This window comes from Rhipicephalus microplus, chromosome 7, assembly GCF_043290135.1.
Source record: "Rhipicephalus microplus isolate Deutch F79 chromosome 7, USDA_Rmic, whole genome shotgun sequence".
NCBI classification, from domain to species: domain Eukaryota; kingdom Metazoa; phylum Arthropoda; class Arachnida; order Ixodida; family Ixodidae; genus Rhipicephalus; species Rhipicephalus microplus.
In genome coordinates this window covers 65,148,733-65,170,084 of record NC_134706.1, presented here as the reverse complement: position 1 = coordinate 65,170,084, position 21,352 = coordinate 65,148,733, and the positions used below count along the sequence as shown (strand labels likewise).

Genomic DNA, 21,352 nt, shown 5'->3' with positions numbered 1-21,352 from the left:
CGTAGCGCTACGTCACATGACGACGTCATCAAAGTACGTTGTCGCTGGGTCAGAGATGTACCAATCCTGGAAGCAGAGCCGAGCCACATTAGATGCAAAATCCTTGAGGAGGAGTTCATGGAGTGGAGGATCAATGGATGAGCTCGGAAGATAAAGAAGACAGTTTTTTGCCTATAAGTTGCTTCAGGCGAATGCTAAAGAACTTTGCGAGTTTTAGTTGTATTAGATGCGGAGCATCTAATACTCGAGGCTTGTAGTGCGGCGCCGTCCGCAAGCTTCCTCCTCCTTCTTCCACCATCTGTGCATCCCTTCCTCCTCTACACACCGCGCGCGCTTCACTCCTCCACCATCTGTGCACCCTTCCTCCTCTACACACCGCGTTCGACATCTACAATTCTCCTGATTCTCCAGTGGACGCGCATGTGGCGTCGCGCTTCGAGAACATTCAACAGCTGACAGTGCATGCGCCGTCGTGCTGTATATATACTCAAGGTCGGCGCTCGCTCGCTCAGTTGCCGCTCGTCGGTTGGTTTGTACGGCGCGTCGACGTCCAAGGTCGCGGTGAAATGAATTCCAACGAATCCACAAACACAATGATCGACGTCCCTTCGACCAGCGCCGCCCTTTCGCATACGTGTGTACGTGTTCACTCATTTAACACCCCCTCCTACAACCACGTTAACCAATTTAGCCATCGACCCAAGTAAGTCGCAATTTAACACCCCATTTCACAACCACGTTAACCAATTTAGCCATCGACCCAAGTAAGTCGCACTTTAACACCCCGTTAACCAATTATATGCTCCGCATCCTCCTCAGTGTTCCCCCGAGGGAAGCTGCGGGCAATTTTTATTGTTCCTTTCTGAATATTAATTTCTCTCCATCTCAGTCCTCAGGTACCTACTTCGTCGATTTCTCACTTCCATGTATATTTTGTTGTTGTACCACCATTAGTATTTGTATATTATGCTATTCCTAAAAAAACAACAACTGGAATTGAAGGGTTCTGGTGTAACCATCGTAAGTGGCGTGTAATAAAGGTTCTCGTTATTCGTCGTAGGAGTTGGAGCTATATAGTTGGGAGTTCGTGCGGTCCACGCTCTGACTCTTCGCGCTGGTCATTTTGCGAGTGCTTTGTGTTTTCACGCCTACAACTGTTGAAGCCAAACGTTTCCGCGCTTATTCGACTACTCCAGCAGTCGAATAACGTTCGAAATGAAGTGAAATCACTTGATCGTTGGCGACAATCGTGCGAGACAAGGTCGAAATTGCGCGGCACTGCATGGCATGAGCAAGGTAGGAGGCAACTCGCAACCGATATCTGCCGCATATAGACAAATTGAGAGTTTGTTTTCAATCTTTCCTCCCCATATTTTCAATTTTCCCCATGCTGCTCTCTGTTGGATGACAAACCGGTTGTTCCGAACCTGCTAACCTTTCCGTTTTTTTTTTCATCTTTACTATTTTTTCTTACTTTGTTGTGGCGGCACGCAAACTGACTGTGGGCGTCACATGTCCCGAAAAGACGGGGAACGCCACTTACTTCGTTTAAAATTTTTTTATTTCAAAATACTGCAGCCCCGCAGGGCTATCGCAGGAGTAGGCAAATACGTACGTAGAAGAGCATAACAAGTGCGCTCTACATCATTGGTTAGTAATACACAATAAATATTCATCCAGTGATAAAGATCGAACGTAACCAGGCAAAGAATTCCACAATTCAATAGAATGAAAAAAAAAACTATATTTAAACGCCATCGTACGATGAGCGAAGGTAGACATGTTTAACTCATGGTAATTTCTGAGGTTTCTTAGGTAACCTATAATCAGTATAGCAGGACTTTTCCGCTTGTGATTTTTGTTCCGAAGTGTGCGCTCAGAGCGGTGTGACAAATCTATAACCTTCAATGGGTACGCGTCGCTCATTACTGTCGCCTCGACAGTAACGGCAGCAACACGACGGGCGTAAAAAAACTAACTTGCAGACTTCCTGGACGTTGTGAGGTCTTATTTAAATTTGGAATGACGCAACGCTTGCCTCTACGCTGGGCACTTAACGCATAAAAGGTAAAATAATAGGTAGCAGTAAATTCGAGTATACGTTATGCAATATATAGACCCTCGCCTATATGTCGTGGTGCGCTGCGATTTCCTCGAATACGAGATGCGTCCGAATTCGCATTACTTATAGCAGCTGCACCTTCGTCCAGCGCCCTGCATGCTCAGTGCGCCGCTTGTCACGTCGTTCAAGTCTCGAAGCGGTGAGTACGAGGCAGAAAGCTGAAATTTTGATGTGAGGGACGATGTTCAGTTGGAGCACTGACGTTTTGATATTGTAGCGATGCTGAGGCAGACAGGTTAAAAAAACAAGCGTATTTATTAGGGGGAACTTGTGCCCACGATTCTAAAGACTATGGTCGTCAAGTCCGAGTAGCCGAGTGGCACAGATCCAACTATCTTCCTCTTCCTCGTTGCCGGAGCGCACGAACGCGTGGCGCATGCCAGCCGGGTCTTGCTGGTGCTGGTGCCACGATGATTGTGGCGGGCTACTTGAACGTGGCGAACCTGTCGCAGCATTACCCCCCTCCTCAGACGCATCGTCCCGATGCTTAAGACAGTGAAAAGATACATGCGCACTCTTACTCGTTTTTCAACAATCTGTCATGATAGGGTTTCATGCGGACTACGTGTACCACTTCCGTGGGATTGCGGCGTCTTGAACTCACGTGTCCAGCGGTTCTGACTTCATAAGTGACGTTGCTGATACGGTTGAGTACTTCATAAGGGCCGAAGTATCGGCAAAGAAGCTTTTCAGAGAGTCCGCGGCGGCGCACTAGTATCCATATCCACACTTTGTCACCGGGATGATAAAGTGCGTCACTGCGTCGCTTGTTGTAGCGACTAGAATCGACGTGCTGTTGGTGGCGTATTCGGTATCTTGCCATTTGCCGTGCTTCTTCGGCTCTTTGCAAGAAGTCATCGAAGTCAGGTGGATAGCTGCTTTCGTCCCGTAGTGGTAACATGGCATCCAGCGGGGTGGTCACTCTTCGGCCGAATACTAGTTCGAAAGGAGCAACGTGAGTTGTTTCTTGAACGGCTGTATTATATGCGAATGTTACGTAGGGTAATATTTCATCCCACTGTTTATCTTCAACATCGACATACATTGATAGCATGTCGGTCAGAGTTCGGTTGAGGCGTTCGCTTAAGCCATTTGACTGAGGGTGATACGCCGTTGTTCTTCTGTGATCAGTATTTGTCATGCGCATCAATATCAATATAACACAGCAAGAAGCCTGGAAAAATTCGCCTCGTTTTTGGCTTTACTGTATTGTGACCTAAGGAAAGAATTCAGGCAGCTACACCCCTGGAATACCTTGTAAACTTCAGAGAAAAGCAGAGTACTCGCCTGTATCTGTTGACGCTTCTCTTGTGTTTAAGATACCGGTCGGCCTGTCTTTGTTCGTGCTCGGTTTGCATCTGCGTATTTCGATGCTGAGGGATATCTCGCTTTCGCTGGCGTTTTCGCCTCCGCTTCTCGATTCCTTACATCGGCGTTGAACGCCCGGCGCTGGCGCTTCGATGTCGCTTACTTTTCTCGGACGCACGGGGTAGTTCGTCCTTCAGCGATACCATAGCGTTCACAAGACTGCGTGTCTTGGCGTCCCAAACATGCATCCCTATTCGGCGTCTATGGCGGGAAAGGAAACATTGGTGCAGAGCCGCCCCTTGGTGACCTATTGATGCATGGACTATATCTGTAGCGTCCTCTTTTTACTTATTTTCGTACTTCGAGCGCGACTTCAAGTGACGAAGTGAGATGACTGCCCAGCCCCTAAAGCGCTTCGCACTTGGAGGAGGAGGAGGAGGAGGAGGAGGAGGAGGAAGAAGAAGAAGAAGAAGAAGAAGAAGAAGAAGAAGAAGAAGAAGAAGAAGAAGAAGAAGAAGAAGAAGAAGAAGAAGAAGAAGAAGAAGAAGAAGAAGAAGAAGACATTCGTTTAGGCCATCATCATCATTATCAACAACTCTTTGAGTTGAAAGGCAAGGTGTTTAAGAGCTAGATGGGTGGGGCCCCATGGGAAAGGCTCCACCGAGGAGGATTAAAGAAAAATTGCTGGAATGGAAGCTCCCGCAATGCCTTGCCAGCATAACTGAAGCCACCTTTTGCCACTGCCAAGATGTCGGAAACATGTTATTTTCTGATAGTGCCCACTTAAAGATCAAGTGGCTTTGATATTTTATGTGCTACGTTAGTTCTACATTAAACGGTAGTTGTTCCCGACGAAATAACACGCAGAAACGAGTATGGATAACTGAATCTTCAAAGAACTTTGCCCCCAATGAGAGGCTCACTAAGGAAAACTAGTAAATCTAAGACGGACTTGGAGCACTATGTGACCCGAAAAAAATTCCCACATTAAACTCGGGGGGCGTGCGATGGAAACGCTTCGTTTTGAATCGCTGAATGGTGATACTTTATCATGCCCCTAATAAGATGGCCGCCACAACCACCATCTTGCCAGAGGAACGGTTTCACTTCTGCGCAATTATTTCCACTCCAGCAATTTTTTTAATTATCCTTGGGCTCCACTGGTTTGTGCCGCCAGTTGGACGTGGGTCTAGACGTGCTTTAGTTGCCCCTCCTGGTCCGAGTTAGCGAAGAGTTTCTCCCATTGCTCCAAAGAATGTTCTATTCAATACACATGCTGTAAGCGAATGAGTTTGTTTTGCCTTTTAATGCAACTTCACGAGATATGGTGAATTGTCTTCTCTGCCCCAAAACTACCGTATGCTTGCTCATCACATGGGGAAAGACCACCGCACTATTTAAATTTCGCTACAGAGTGTACTTTTTTCTCACCTAATGGAAATGTTACGCATATTAAAACTTAAAGGTTCGTCGTTGCTGACTAAAATATACCGTTTGGCTGAGCCTAAATGTCAAAATCTTTGACAAAGTTTGATAGCACATTTATGTTTCCATTTTAAAAGCTGCAACACAAAGGTCTCTGAATTAGGAACACTCTGGAAGTGTTTGACGGCATGAGAATAAGTCTGCAACAGTCTAGTAGGCCTTCGCACATGACGCCAATGGCGTCCTGCAAGGAGGAGCCCACCCAGTGTATGTACGGGGCGGCCCTTCAATGACAACTCGCTAACTCTCTGTACAAAACTTCCATAAATAAATCTTTTGTCGCCACCACCAACTCTATATGGCAGCTGTTGGAGAACTTTTTCTAAATGAAATAGCTTGTCGAGGTTCATTTGCGCGTTCAAGTATAGTGGGAGCGCGCATTGCTCTCAAATAGCAGAGTACATCGCACTCTAAATTGTTGAACATTTGTTCTAAGCACACACGAATAGATGTATGCGGAGGCGTCTAGTTTGCTCATGTTACAACCAAGTACAGGCGCAGCACTTCCGGTAGATCGCTGCGTTGCGTGGCCATTGCGTACAAACATTACACTTTCCCCTTCTTGTCGTCCTCATTATTTAGCACTCTTTATTACATATTTTGTAGATTGTGTGGATTTATTGTAGGATTGGCCAAGGTGGCCGATCCCTCACAAGAGAAGGATTGGCCACCCTGGTGCAGTATTTGGCCCGCACCTCCCACATGCATTCGTCAAATAACCCACGGCCATCAGTCCCCAGCGGCTGCGAAGCAGTTGACCACAGCGGCGGTTAGATCTGCAACGCAGCAGAGGGTGCTAAGAATCCCTGGATCCGGACAGGCCACCTTTGGAACCTAAACTTGGCAACGTTTAACGCTAGAACCTTATCTTGTGAGGCAAGTCTAGCTGTACTATTCGAGGAGATAGAGGCTGTTAAATGGGAGCTAATAGGACTCAGTGAGGTTAGGGAGGGCAGATGAGGCCTGTACAGTGCTACAGCATGGGCACGACCTTTGCTATTGTTCATTTGCCGACAGAACAGGGAAAGCGATTCCTTATACCCAGAAATATAGCTAGTAACACAGGAATACTATACAGTACGATGCAGTAACTATAGAATGGTACGGTCTTGAATTTGCCTTACTTGAAGCCGGAACGACAGAAACTGATACGCAATAAGCCAATCAATGACAAAGCACTGAGAGGGGAAGTATGGGAATTCAGAAGCTCACTTCAGACCAGACAACCTGCTATTATCGAGGAAACCAGCCTTAGCGCTGATGAAATGAATGTTGATCTGACGAGTATCATTATGGAGTGTGCCGTGAAAGTTGGAGGTGCGGTAGGGGGGGGATAAACAACAAGAGGGAAGGCAGGGAGGTTAACCAGGCGGCACATGCCCGGTTTGCTACCCTACGCTGGGGGAATGGGAAGGGGGCTTAAATATGAGAGAGACAGAGAGAAGAGAAGAGAAAGAGAGAGAGAGAAAGGAGGATTGTCAGTCAATCGGCTGGCGCGTATGCAGCGGTGGCACTACACAAAAGTTAAAGGTGGCCACGTAGGCCTGTAGTCCTGAAAAAGCACAAGACAGCTTTGACTGCTTTTTGAGCCGACGAAAGGCGATGACGGTGTTCCAGTAGCATCTGCACAGAGAGTGCCCGATCGTCCAATTGTCGCAATGCGTCCGAAAGCTTCTGTCTTTCAGAGGCAAATCGAGGGCAATGGCATATCAGATGGTCGATGTCTTCTTTGGTGCAGCAGACGTCGCATTCTGCATTGTCGGTCAATCCGATGAGGGCTCTATATGCTTTTGGGAAGGCAACCGCCAACCAAAGGCGACAAAGAAGTGAAGCTTCACCTCGACGAAGTCTGGACGGAGGTCGAAGTTCCAGTCGAGGGTTTATTTGGTATAGTCTCGTATGTCTTATGCTTGGGGTGTTCCACTCCTGCAGACTCAGACTACGTGCCAGGTGACGAAGTTGCTTTGCAGCGTCAGTCCTTGACAAAGGAATCGGAAGGGTGTGTTCTTCTTGGTGCGATGTGCGAGCCGCGTTGTCTGCGGAATCATTGCCATTGATCCCACAATGGCCAGGAAGCCACTGAAACTTGACCTCGTGGCCTGTTTCTGTGACGTGGTGAACAAGCTTGACAACTTCGTAAGTGAATCGTTCATGGCAACCTCGTCGAAGGACTGACTGCATGCTCTGTAGGGCTGGTTTTGAGTCGGAAAACACAGCCCATTTACTCGGTCTCTGGGATTTGATGTACTCTAGGGCGCCACGCAAAGCCGCAAGTTCTGCCGCTGTGGACGTAGTGACACGTGACAGTTTGATTCGCAGAGTGATTCCTCTAGCTGGAATCACCACTGCACCACCAGAAACAGACGCTGTGGTTGAACCATCGGCGTATATGTGCACGTGGTTGTTGTACATTTCGTGCAGATGACTCAAGCTCAATTGTTTTAGGGCTGATGAAGGCAAATTTGATTTTTTCTGTATTCTTGGAATTGAAACACGTACTTGTGGAAGTGTCAGGCACCACGGAGGATACACCAGTTTCTCAGCAGGCGTAAAACCTGACGTAAACGACGCACGATGAGCACAGACAATTGCACTAAATTTCGAGCGGGGCCTCTCAGTAGCGAGGGTTGCCAAGTGGTGGGAAGGATTCCTAGCATGTTGCCTGAGGTACGTACGCATCGTTTCAATGGTGATGTGCGTCATGATTGAGTAGTCCTGTGCAATGGCAATTGTTTCAGCTGTCGATGCGCAGCGGGGTAAACCAAGGCATATCCTAGGCGCTTGGGCTTGAATATTTTGGATTGTGCGCAGGTTCGTTTTGCACGTGTTAGATATAACAGGTAGGCTATACTGCAGGAATCCAGTAAATAATACCTTGTACGTTATATAGGAAACTAGCAAGCTGTCCCAGGAGACGAAGAAGCTCGTTACAAAAGGTCAAAGCATGAAAGCCTCAAACACAAAAGAGAAAACAGAATTGGCTGAGTTTACGAAGTTCATTTATAAACGCAAGGTGTCTAATATAAGAAGGTATAACATAGAGGGAATTCGACATGCTCTAAAGAACGGAAGAAGGGTCAAAGCAGTGAAGAGGAAGCTTGGAATAGGCAAAGATCGGATGTATGCACTAAGGGACAAGGAAGGCAAAGTTACTACCAATATAGATAGGATAGTTTAAATAGCGGAGGAGTTTTACAATTATCTGTACAGTAGACGGGACAATCACGACCTTAATATAAGAACTAGAAGTAACCCAGATGGCATTCCACCAGTAATAGCAGAAGTGAGAAAAGCCTTGGAGAGCATGCAAAGAGGCAAAGCTGCTGATGAGGGTCAGGTAACATCATATCTGCTGAAAGTTGGAGGACACATTACGTTAGAAAAACTAGCCACGCTGTTTACGAAGTGTCTCCTGACGGGGAGGGTACCAGAATCTTGGAAGAATGCTAACATCATCTCAGTACATAAGGAAGGAGATGACAAGGACTTGAAGAATTACAGGCTGATCAGCTTGCTCTCCGTAGTATACAAGCTGTTTACAAAGGTAATTGCTAAAAGAATTGGGAAAACATAAGAATTCAATCAACCAAAGAAACAAGCAGAATTTCGAACAGGCTCCTCAACAATCGACCACATTCATACTTTCAATAAGGTATTATAGAAAGGCGCAGAAAACAGCCAACCACTATACAAAGCTTTCATTCCCCCCTGTATTGCCCTCGGGCCTTGAGGGTACAATAAATAAATAAATAAATAAATAGGTTACATGAAGGCGTCTGATTCCGTAGAAATATCAGCAGTCATGCAGATACTGCGGAATTATGGCGTTGACAAAGCATACATAAACATCCTGGAAGAAGTTTACAGAGGATCAACTGCCACTATAGTGCTCCAGAAATAAAGCGGCAGAATACCAATCAAGAAGCGTGTAAGAAAAGGGAGTGCAATATCCCCAATGCTATTTACCGCGTACTTACAGGAAGTTTTCAGAGGCCTAGAATGGGAAGAGTTAAGGATAAAAGTTAATGGAGAGTAGCTTAGTAACCTGAACTTTGTCAATGACATTGCATTGCTGAGTAAATCAGGGGACGAATTGCAACTCATGATTACTGAATTAGATAAGGAAAGCAGAAAATTATGTCTCAAAATTAATATACAAGAAACGAAAGTAATGTACAACAACCTCGGAAGAGGACAGAGCCTCGAGATAGGTAGCAGTGCACTTGAAGTTGTAAAAGACTACGTCTACCTAGGACAGGTAATAACCGTGGAGCCGAACAACGAGATTGATGTAACTAGAAGAATAAAAACAGGGTGGAGCACATTCGGCAAGCACTCTCAAATCATGACTGGTAGATTGCCACTATCTCTCAAGAGGGCGGTATATAACAGTTGCGTCTTGTTGGTACTCACCTAAGTAGCAAAAACCTCAATTACAAAGAGCGTTCAGCTTAAATTGAGAACGACGCAGTGGGCGATGGAAAGGAAAATGGTAGGTGTAACATTAGAAGACAGAAGAGGGCAGAGTGGATCAGAGAATGAACCGGGTTAAGTATATCATAGTCGAAATCAAGAAGAGGAAATGGACATGGGTGGGCATGTAGCACGCAAGCACCATAGCTGCTGGTCATTCAGGGTAACTAACTGAATGTTGAGTAGTTGGGTATGGTTTGGAAATGCTTATATGTTATTTCGTCTTGATGACTCCTATTTATCGAATGAAGGAGAAGGGTTGCCTTCAATGAGTTGTGGGACGCTGGCGTTGGCTTGCGCCCCACTACTGGTTGAGGGTACTGTTGCTTCCATCGCATCCACTCGAGTCAAGCAAAGCGCCAAGTGAAGCGAAAGCCAAGTAAATACGCCCTATATACTGAATTCCAACGCGCGCTGCGCCGCCTATATACACACCGTCCGCGTTCGAGGTAGAGGAGTGCGGTGGAGAGGTCCGCATTCCCACTGCGCATGCTCGGCTTGCTGAACGCCCGGTGGGGTCTTATCCTTTAATGGATCCTGGAGCGACGGTTTTTGAGGGTGTCTTCCCCGGGCCGGCACGAGACACGAGCTTGCGGAGTGGGGGTGTGGACGACATCATCAACGCAAAAGTGTGACATTTATTTATTGATTGATATGCGGGGTTTAGCGTCCAACAACCACCACATGAATATGAGAGCCGGCGCAGTGGAGGGCTCCGGAAATTTCGACCACCTGGGGTTCTTTAACGTGCACCCAAATTGAGCACACGGGCCTACGACATTTCCACCTCCATCGAAAATGCAGCCGCCGCAGCCGGGATTCGAGCCCGCGACCTGCGGGTCAGCAGCCGAGTACCTTAGCCACTAGAACACCGCGGCGGGGTGAAGTGTGACATCGTGAGACTAAGAAACGCTCCGCATTAAAAAAAAAGAGAACACCGAAGAAAAACAAAGAGGGCTGGCCACCTCCGTATTTCTCCAAGATTGTCACCCATAGGAAGACGCTGCCAGATTTCTCTTCTTTTCTTTTTTTTGTGAGGAGTCGCAAACTGCAACTTAGCATAGTTAGTAAGAGCTTGTTGTCGGTCGAGTTGGTGATTACATTACATGGTGATCTTTGCGCTAAAGAACAGATGGAGAGACAAGACAGGGGCTGTCCTGTCGCCCACGTGTGTTCTTGTAGGGCCGTTTGCTCAGATTTGGGTGCACGTTAAAGAACCCCAGGTGGTCTAAATTTCCGGAGCCCTCCACTACGGCGTCTCTCATAATCATATGGTGGTTTTGGGACGTTAAACCCCACATATCAATCAATCACATGTGTTCTCTTTTTTGGCTCAAAAGCCTTCATGTTCAAACTCGGAAGCCTATATCAACTTTTTCACTGTTTCCTACAGTACTATATACGCCACCAATGATGGAAATTACCTTATGCAAACCATGTTCACCCAATGCAAACAATTAGCTTTGCCAGTAACATTACAGAGTTTCCTAGAATAAAACATTTAATCTGCTCCTAATATTAAACATTCCTTTACGTGTTTTAAAACGCAAAGCGAGCTGATTGTGAAATAAATATTTCCATTTTGTATAACGGCTAGTAATTTCACACTGCTCTTGCTATGTTGCTTAATGGTACGAAAGGCTTCGTCAAGCCTTAATGTTTTTTTTTTTTTTTTTTTTTGCTGTCACCCCACAGCATCGCTATTCTGACTTTTGTAATGGCTCTTGCGATGTGAAGCTAAACTGAGTGGAAATCGGAGTTGAATTACTCAAATTGGTTGGGCGTATTTGGTCATTTCTTTTTCACAGACACAAAATGGCGGAGAAGGAGTTTGTGGTGACGGGAATCTCGGCCTACTTTCCGGAAGCCGACCACATAGAGGAATTCAAGGAGAAGCTCTACGCCGGCGTGGACTTCGTCACCGATGAAGAGACGCGCTGGCCTCGAGGTATGATGATGCATGCAAACATAGAGTTTTCTAAAATTAACTAGAGAGCACTCTGGCACTGCGATCTTTCAGTGACCATGGGAATGATGGGTAGCACACACATTTGCCTAGCCTTCGTATTGCGGGCGGCGAATCGTACTTGCGGCTTCGTTTATTACTGTGTTTCGGTTTTATTTTGAATGAAAGATTGAACCCTTTCAACTTCGTGAGCCGATTTGAAAAGTAAGTCTAAAAAAATAAAATGGTGAAGCGCAACTGCTGAACATTTGCTAATACTTTTTTCGTAAGAAAACAGCTCTATAAGCCACACGAACACACACAGAGCCAAAAGCAGGTCAGAAGTACGAAGTTTAGACAAATGTGTGCACTACCCATCATTCTCATGCTCACTGAAGCGTCGTGTGTTGCAGCTACCATAAACACTAGTGCCAGAGTTCCCTCTTGTAAGTATTGTAGGAAACTCTATGCGTGCAAAGACACACGTAATCTCTTCGTTTTCATATAACGTATTTGACCAATTGTACCTGCACACAATGGGTTAAGCTAGCACTGCAATAACTTGACAAAACATTGCACCAAGGCGTCAGTTTCTGCTATCACAGCCCCCCCCCCCCCCCCCAGGCTTGGTGTGGAGCATCCACCACTGCTGTGGGAAGCAAAGAACAACGAACACCTGGCGCTTTCCTGTAAAATAGATGCAAGTGCACTTCCAGTGTGGCACTCAGCATGGAAGCAAGAACTACAGTCAACGCTCGTTGATTCATCGCTAGCTAATTCTAGAAACCGGATAATCCAGACACGTTCTGTGCTTTCGGCCAGCGTATACACTGCTTAATGGCATCAAACTCTAGTCAATTAGTTGACATTTGGCCGACGCCCCGTACATTCGGACGATCCTCGGAGCGCGCCCAGCCCAAACACTGCAAATGTCCGATGCGAAATAGTGATAACTGGGTTCGCGGACAACCTAACCAGTTAGCGACCATGGTTTTACCCACATGGCGGGTCCGGCGCTCAGCAGCTACGTCTTAACTTGAACGCGGTGGTGGTGGTGGTGAAATATTGCCGAGCGGTTTCCTACAGGGAGGTTTTTCGGGTAACCAACCCCTAGTGGAATGGCTCCCTTACAATACCAGGTGAATCAAGGAATGACATTGGTCTGAGAAAGATTGCGCTACAATCGCTGCAGAAAACAAAGTTAGGGAGGATACAAAAAAGAAGCGCAAATAGCCCAACAGCTCACTTTTCTAATGCCATTGGTCGTTGCCTCTGTCCTGACACGTCAGACCATGGCTTGATGGGCCGGAAGGTCCTGATGCAGTTACAATACTAGATGAATTAAGGGATGTCATTGGCCTGGGAAAAATTGCGCTACAATTGCTGCGGAAAACGAAGTTAGGGAGGAGACAAAAAAAAGAAGTGGAACTAGCCCAACACCTCACTTTGCTAATGCCATTGGTCGTTGCCTCTGTCTTGACACGAAAGACCATGGCTTGATGGGCGGGAAGGTCCTGATGCAGTTACAATACCAGGAAAATTAAGGAATGACATTGGTCTGAGAAAGATTGCGCTACAATTGCTGCGGAAAACAAAGTTAGGGAGGATACAAAAAAGAAGCGGAACTAGCCCAACACCTCACTTTTCTAATGCCAATTTTCGTTGCCTCTGTCTTGACACGTCAGACCATGGCTTGATGGGCCGGAAGGTCCTGATGCAGTTACAATACCAGGTGAATTAAGGGATGCCATTGGCCTGGAAAAAATTGCGCTACAATTGCTGCGAAAAACAAAGTTAGGGAGGAGACAAAAAAAAGAAGTGGAACTAGCCCAACTGCTCACTTTGCTAATGCCATTGGTCGTTGCCTCTGTCCTGACATGTCAGACCATGGCTTGATGGGCCGGAAGGTCCTGATGCAGTTACAATACTAGGTGAATTAAGGGATGTCATTGGCCTGGGAAAAACTGTGCTACAATTGCTGCGGAAAACGAAGTCAGGGAGGATACAAAAAAGAAGCGGAAATAGCCCAACAGCTCACTTTTCTAATGCCATTGGTCGTTGCCTCTGTCCTGACACGTCAGACCATGGCTTGATGGGCCGCAAGGTCCTGATGCAGTTACAATACTAGATGAATTAAGGGATGTCATTGGCCTGGGAAAAATCGCGCTACAATTGCTGCGGAAAACGAAGTTAGGGAGGAGACAAAAAAAAGAAGTGGAACTAGCCCAACACCTCACTTTTCTAATGCCATTGGTCGTTGCCTCTGTCCTGACACGTCAGACCATGGCTTCATGGGCCGGAAGGTCCTGATGCAGTTACAATACCAGGTGAATTAAGGAATGCCATTGGCCTGGAAAAAATTGCGCTACAATTGCTGCGAAAAACAAAGTTAGGGAGGAGACAAAAAAAAAAGAAGTGGAACTAGCCCAACTGCTCACTTTGCTAATGCCATTGGTCGTTGCCTCTGTCCTGACACGTCAGACCATGGCTTGATGGGCCGGAAGGTCCTGATGCAGTTACAATACAAGGCGAATTGAGGGATGCCATTGACCTGGGAAAAATTGCGCTACAGTTGCTGCGGAAAACGAAGTTAGGGAAGAGACAAAAAAAGAAGTGGAACTAGCCCAACACCTCACTTTGCTAATGTCAGACCATGGCTTGATAGGCCGGAAGGTCCTGATGCAGTTACAATACTAGATGAATTAAGGGATGTCATTGGCCTGGGAAAAATTGCGCTTTAATTGCTGCGGAAAACGAAATTAGGGAGGAGACAAAAAAAAGAAGTGGAACTAGCTCAACACCTCACTTTGCTAATGCCATTGGTCGTTGCCTCTGTCCTGACACGTCAGACCATGGCTTGATGGGCCGGAAGGTCCTGATGCAGTTACAATACTAGATGAATTAAGGGATGTCATTGGCCTGGGAAAAATTGCGCTACAATTGCTGCGGAAAACGAAGTTAGGGAGGAGACAAAAAAAAGAAGTGGAACTAGCCCACCACCTCACTTTGCTAATGCCATTGGTCGTTGCCTCTGTCCTGACATGTCAGACCATGGCTTGATGGGCTGGAAGGTCCTGATGCAGTTACAATACCAGGGGAATTAAGGAATGACATTGGTCTGAGAAAGATTGCGCTACAATTGCTGCGGAAAACAAAGTTAGGGAGGATACAAAAAAGAAGCGGAACTAGCCCAACACCTCACTTTTCTAATGCCAATTTTCGTTGCCTCTGTCTTGACACGTCAGACCATGGCTTGATAGGTCGGAAGGTCCTGATGCAGTTACAATACCAGGTGAATTGAGGGATGCCATTGACCTGGGAAAAATTGCGCTACAATTGCTGCGAAAAACAAAGTTAGGGAGGAGACAAAAAAAAAGAAGTGGAACTAGCCCAACTGCTCACTTTGCTAATGCCATTGGTCGTTGCCTCTGTCCTGACACGTCAGACCATGGCTTGATGGGCCGGAAGGTCCTGATGCAGTTACAATACCAGGTGAATTGAGGGATGCCATTGACCTGGGAAAAATTGCGCTACAGTTGCTGCGGAAAACGAAGTTAGGGAAGGGACAAAAAAAGAAGTGGAACTAGCCCAACACCTCACTTTGCTAATGCCATTGGTCGTTGCCTCTGTCCTGACACGTCAGACCATGGCTTGATGGGCCGAAAGGTCCTGATGCAGTTACAATACCAGGTGAATTGAGGGATGCCATTGACCTGGGAAAAATTGCGCTACAGTTGCTGCGGAAAACGAAGTTAGGGAAGAGACAAAAAAGAAGCGGAACTAGCCCAACACCTCACTTTTCTAATGCCAGTTTTAGTTGCCTCTATCTTGACACGTCAGACCATGGCTTGATGGGCCGGAAGGTCCTGATGCAGTTACAATACTAGGTGAATTAAGGGATGTCATTGGCCTGGGAAAAATTGCGCTACAGTTGCTGCCAAAAACGAAGTTAGGGAAGAGACAAAAAAGAAGTGGAACTAGCCCAACACCTCACTTTGCTAATGCCAATGGTCGTTGCCTCTGTCCTGACACGTCAGTCCATGGCTTGATGGGCCGGGAAGTCCTTATGTAGTTCGCGCAATGTCATCAAATTCGAACGTGACGAAGCTGCTGAAGAGCTTTCAGCCATGGTCGGCATGCTGGCATAATATTAATTTTGCTGCGTCGCGATGGACCAGCTATGAGTCGGCGGCCATTTTACGGGCGAAATGAACTATTGTTACATGTGATTGGACAAGGTAATACGGGAAGGGGGAAGAGAACGTTTCGGGTAATTCAATCGTGGTGGTCTGGCGATGGGGTCGCATTGAGCCCGAAGTAACCGTATGCGAAAATTCTGGTTTTTGACCTCCTCTTAGGTGATTACGTACTCATAAAGGAAAGTGTATCGGCATAACGCCCACTTGTTTCACTATTTTATAGATACTTTCGGCAATGATTCCGTATTTTGTTCAAGGGCATTTCTTCCTGTCCCATGAAATACAAATCGACGATCATGCTACTGTAGAAAGTCTCATGTTTCATTAAGTAAAACGCGTATTTATGAAGCAGTTATTCCTCATTAACCAAGAGAGTCGACATAAGATGAAACCACGCTGACGCTCAGAACAATCATTTCATGTACCAGCGCTTTGAAGCGGGCTGCTTGGCAAGTGCTGAAGCTGAACGATGAAATAGTGCAGGACAGGGTAAAGACGACTTTCCATGTTTTTTGTCTTGTCTTGCACTTTTGGTCGTCCAAATTTCACGTCTTCGTTTGAGAAAGGCCGTCTCAGATACTTGTACATTAAATGAACGGTGGCTTATACAACTATAATCTAGGGAAAAGGGGAGTCTTTTGACTCATATGACTCGCTTTGACTTTGACTAATATGACTCCCGGTGAGCGCAGTTAGCTGTCCTCAACTTCAAGTTTCTCATAGTGACGTCATGGAGCTTGAACCAATCGAGCGGCGGCGAGACTCGTGATGGCGGATGCGGCGCTTGCTGCTTTTTTTCGGCAAAATAAAGTCATTTGCGTTGGTTTACGCAAATTTTTTACTTGATTTTCGTGCTCGCCGCATGAAATTACTTATCATGGCACCATAACCTTGTTTTCTTTTTTAAAATGTTTCAGTGTCCCTTTAATAGGGGAGTGAAATAGAGTTCTTCACGTGACAAGTCAGAATTCACTGGTATGAGTTACGCATACTCTTATTTTTAGTTTGTTTGTTTTCTCAGAGTGGAGGCCCCTCTTGGACAATATGAAAGGCCTTGATCAGAGCCGTATATTCCCCATGCGGCTCTGCTCTCGTGTATCCTCCTCTGTGTAGAGTTCTTAGGTCTCTATGATGTCTCTGTTTGCCTAAATAGAGGCTTCCCAACTATCTTGCTTGCGTCGAACCTTTGCGTGCGTTCGTTTTCGCCGGCAGGGCATCTGGGCCTCCCCGAAAGGCTGGGCAAGATCCGCGACCTGAGCCGCTTCGACGCCCAGTTCTTCGGCGTCCACCCGAAACAGGCGCACAAGATGGACCCGCAGCTGCGTCTCCTGCTGGAGACCTCGTACGAGGCGATCGTAGACGCCGGCTACGACCCGGCGACGCTGCGCGGACGCAGGATCGGCGTCTTCATCGGCGCCTCCGACTCGGAGATGCTGGAAGCGTTGAACGTGGACACCGAGAAGATCGACGGATATGCGCTCGCCGGCTGCTGCAGGGCCATGTTCTCCAATCGCATCTCCTATTCGTTCGACTTCCACGGTAAACGCTGATCGATTATCTCCCTTTCCGACGAATACGTTGTCATAAGTTCACTCACCAACGCAACTATCAGTGGTGTCCTTAGGTCGAGAAGATGAGTAAGGCAAAAAGAAAAGAAAACCTAAGAAATCATTCTAAGTAAACTATACTGAAGACTAAAAGAAGTATGACTAGTTGCGTGTGCCGTTACTTTTGAGGAACCTTAATTATTTCTCGGATAGCGACGAGGATGGCTCGCTAACGCAGGATTGCTGTTCGCGTGCCGTTTGTGCGACCTGGACGATGATTCGGGTGCATTCATCTTGGTCCTTGTATACAGAGCCACTGTGTCCTCGAAAAGAGGCGCACAGTTGCACGCAGTGCAATGCTGCGCAAAAAAACAACACATTTTTCCCGTTTTTCACATTTTTAGCATGTTCCCTCAGTAGTCGGTCGTTCAGACACCTTTCGTTCTGTCCAACAAACTCAATAAGCTCTGCACAATAAACTCCGTTAGAAGTTAGCGCTCGTCCTCCTGTTCTTTGTCGTCGTTCTGAGCTCGCGCTATAACAACCGTTTCAGGAATGATGAATATTATTGAACTCGATGCTTCACAGTAGCCAAGTTTTCGAAAAGCGGTTTTGTCGCCTTCGAAGGTGACCCACCATGGTGGCCTAGTGGATTGTGGCTGCTGAGCCAAAGGTCACGGGATCGACTTCCGGTTGCATTCTTGATAGATTCGATGACACAAACGCTTCAAAATTTTTAAAAGGAATTGACTTGATATGACCAGCAGGCCCCTCACAATACTTAACATGAATTGCCGCAGTGTTGGTCCAAGCACCTTAACAAAGTGCTAGCAAATTGCAGGCGTAAGCAGTTCTTCTTAAGGCGTGTATTAAAATCGTCCACACAAACTATATGTTTGTTGGCATATCAAACACTTGTCCGTCCTGTTGTACAAAATACAACGTCATTACATGGGACCCATTCACTAAAACCGACGTAGCAAAATTAGAAAGCCTGCAGATAAAGGCCATTAGAATCACCTACAATACGTATGGCCGCACTTCAGTCACTAACCTTGTATCTCAAAGTGGCCTACCTGCTATAAGTAATCGAAATTGTGTGTGTTGACTAAAATTCTTTTTCCAGCTGTTAAAATGTGAGTACCAAATAGACACGTCACATCTTTCATATACGAAGGGTTACGCTACCATGCACACACACTCACTAGCCCTTAATCTATTCACTACACGCGTCAGCTGTTACAAGTACTCTTTCTTTCAAAGAACGATAGTCAATTGGAACAAACTGCCTGATACAACAGTTACACAAGACTCGCTATTGCAATTTCAGTCACACTTTGTGGTGTACACGTATCCCGAAGGGCTACGGCCACCAGCGTGGGTCCGGTCTTAGCGAGCAGCAGGGCACGCGTTAACCGTCGCCGTGGCGAGAACACGATACTGCTCAAGTCGCAACACTTTATTGTGGCCACACCAAACGCAGTACAGCTCGTTGCAAAAAGGCACGGCGGGAAAGCAAGTAGGCTTATCCACGCCACGGGCACAAAGTACTACACAGCAGTGCCACGAGCACGTCTCCGCGGTAAAGGTTATCCACGGAGACACCGGAACAAAGGCCCGGTTGCTCGAGCGAGGGCAAAGGCGCTCGCGTTGGCTTCGAAGGGAGACGGGTCGGCGTAGCGAGGCCACGCACTAGGACACCGTACTGCCCTTCGGCCGTGAGTACGCAGCGAGGCAACAAAAGGTGAGCGTTCGCATCGGGCGCGAGGCGCCGTCAGCGAAGTCCGACGAGCCCCGAGCGACGGGAGTCGACGGACGGAAAAGATTGCGTGGCTCACCGTTTGCTGTCCCGGAGAGTACTCACTGCTCCCGACGCAGCGCGCGAAAACCTCTCGGGAGGCTCCCCCGCGCGGCGCCACAGTCAACATCCGCTACCGGGTGAGGGAGTTAAACGTCACTCCGCCCTTCCCAGCGCGGCAGACAGCAAAGGAGGGCAGACATGTCGGGACATGAGAATGGCAGAAAAGGCGGCAAAGCCCGCGCAAAGGCAGCGGGCCAGCCTCAATTCCCACAACTTTCAATAGTAATCAGTTTTCTTGTCTAGCTGAGATGTTCCATGTGTTTTTTTTTCACTTTTGCTGAATGAATTTTCTGCTTGATTTGAAATTTGTTAGAATAACGTAGCTTATTTTTTTTTCTTTCTCGAAAGCGCGTGTTAAAGATATTCATATGTTAGTTCCCCATTGTTATTTTTCTGTTGAGTTCACCTGTGTACCACACTGCCAAGATCCTGAAAAAAGACCGCAGTATCTATAAATAAATAAGTAGATAAATAAATAAAAATAAATAAATAAAATATAAATAAATAAATAAATAAATAAATAAAATCATTAAGGTGCGTTTGCTAAGACTGAGGTGCACGTTCAGGAACCCCAAGTGCGCGGTCGAAAATTCCGAATCTCTCCACATAAACGTTTCTCCAAATCGCATCAAGGTTCTGGGACGTTCAAGCCCATCAAATATTATCAGTCTTTCCTAGGCACAAATCTTGAAGGATATGCAACATTTGTGGAAGCGTTAGCTCCAGGTACGCACCGCATTCAAGGATATTCGCCTTTCCAAGCGTCCGTCTCCCGCTGAACTACTGCTTTGAAGACAAAAGGCGTCAGGCGCCCATTAGGGGATCGGTGTTTCACTAGTTTGCCCTCTGATGGGCTTAACACATCTACTGCTTCACTGAGCAACCATCTTCGCAAGGGCGTTTCATGGTACTTTTCTGTATATAATGGAGATTTCCAGTAGCACTGTAATTATATTGTTTAACTACTTTGCCGACAGGCCCGAGCTTCACCGTCGACACTGCGTGCTCGTCTACGATGACGGGCCTCAGCCAGGCCATGCTCGCACTTCGCTCCGGCCAGTGCGAGGCAGCCATCGTTGGTGGAAGCATGCTGACCCTCAAGCCAGCTGCGTCGCTCAACTTCAGCCGCTTGGGCATGCTGTCTCCAGACGGCAAGTGCAAGGTGTTTGACTCGGAAGGTGGGTTTCATTTTGGCCACGGGGCGTGAGGTATACGACGTACTGTGTAAATGTGTAAAGATCACTCATCAATACTTCTCTTGGGGCGAGTTGGTTCGCTGCTATGCAAGGAAGTAGCAAAACTGCTACACACAAATGCGAACACACAACCACAAGGGAGACGACACGGACTCATAAGCGCTCAGTGACAACTCCAGAGGTGGCAGTCAGCGCTTGTGTGTCCATGTCGTCCGCCTTGCGGTTGCGTGTTCGCGCTGTTACTTCCTTGCTGCGAAAATTCACTCAACATACTTCCAAGGCATTCGTTACTTCATTGAAAAACAAGAAATGAAGATAATGTGCTCTTTTTTGCATAAATTTCAACTATTAATAGAAAAGTATCGAGCACTCTCTATCTCGTGATTCTGCAATTATTCCTTTCTGTTTTTTGTGTGTGCTTTTGCATAAAATATTTGCTTGTAAGCTCAAGACACATCTGCAATATTTTCTGATTATGTTCATTCCGAGCATAAAAAGACAGAAAGCTTTGACGTCGGTCAGTCGCATCGCATCTTGTTGGATCGCAAAGCTTGGCCAAACTCACACACATTTGCGTAAACGCAGGCAACGGTTACGTGCGAAGTGAAACCGTTGGCGTCTTCTTCATCCAACGTGCTTCGGAGGCTCGTCGCATCTATGCCAAGCTGATCAACGTCAAGACCAACACGGATGGCTACAAGACCGAAGGTAGGCGACATCATGTGCGAGGTGTAATTTTCACAGCTGCGTCTGAGACGCTCACATTCGCGTGCACTTATACAGGGCCCGTGCAATTATTTTATACGCTGTTCATGCCGAATTCATATCACCTCGATGATGCATCCAGTCCGTCAGTCACTCAGTCTAATAGCTCTATTGAGGTCGGGGCTGTAAATATTTAGTGTATTCTGCATGAGCCTGCTTTATGGCCCGCCTATAGACAGTTTTGCGGAGGCCTTCCAGTGCCGCCACGTTGGGTTGTTATCTTCTGTGTTTTGCATCTTTAACAACTAAACAAACAGCGCCACGATAGACGCACACGCGCGCAGTGGATCAGTTCGTGCATGCGATGTTTCGATACCTAAATATTTCTCATCGCCATCTACCAAGACAAAAAAACATTGTCTTAACTGCCCAAGATGGCGCCGCCCATATGGCTCAGGTAAAATAGTCTATGCTATGGTCGACTAAACATGACGTGACATGCACAGGGCAA

At 46.8% G+C, this 21,352-nt stretch overlaps 1 protein-coding gene across 1 annotated transcript in view; it reads left to right on the top strand.

Moving 5' to 3' along the window:
- The window catches only part of LOC119179201 (fatty acid synthase), a 124,919-nt gene that overhangs the window by 9,168 nt on the left and 94,399 nt on the right, over window positions 1-21,352 (top strand). The window contains exons 2-5 of the mRNA XM_075869229.1: window positions 11,197-11,336; window positions 16,745-17,071; window positions 19,918-20,118; window positions 20,722-20,844. Coding sequence (XP_075725344.1) covers window positions 11,204-11,336; window positions 16,745-17,071; window positions 19,918-20,118; window positions 20,722-20,844 — 784 coding nt within the window. The 5' untranslated portion in view covers window positions 11,197-11,203. The remainder of the gene's footprint in view (window positions 1-11,196; window positions 11,337-16,744; window positions 17,072-19,917; window positions 20,119-20,721; window positions 20,845-21,352) is intronic.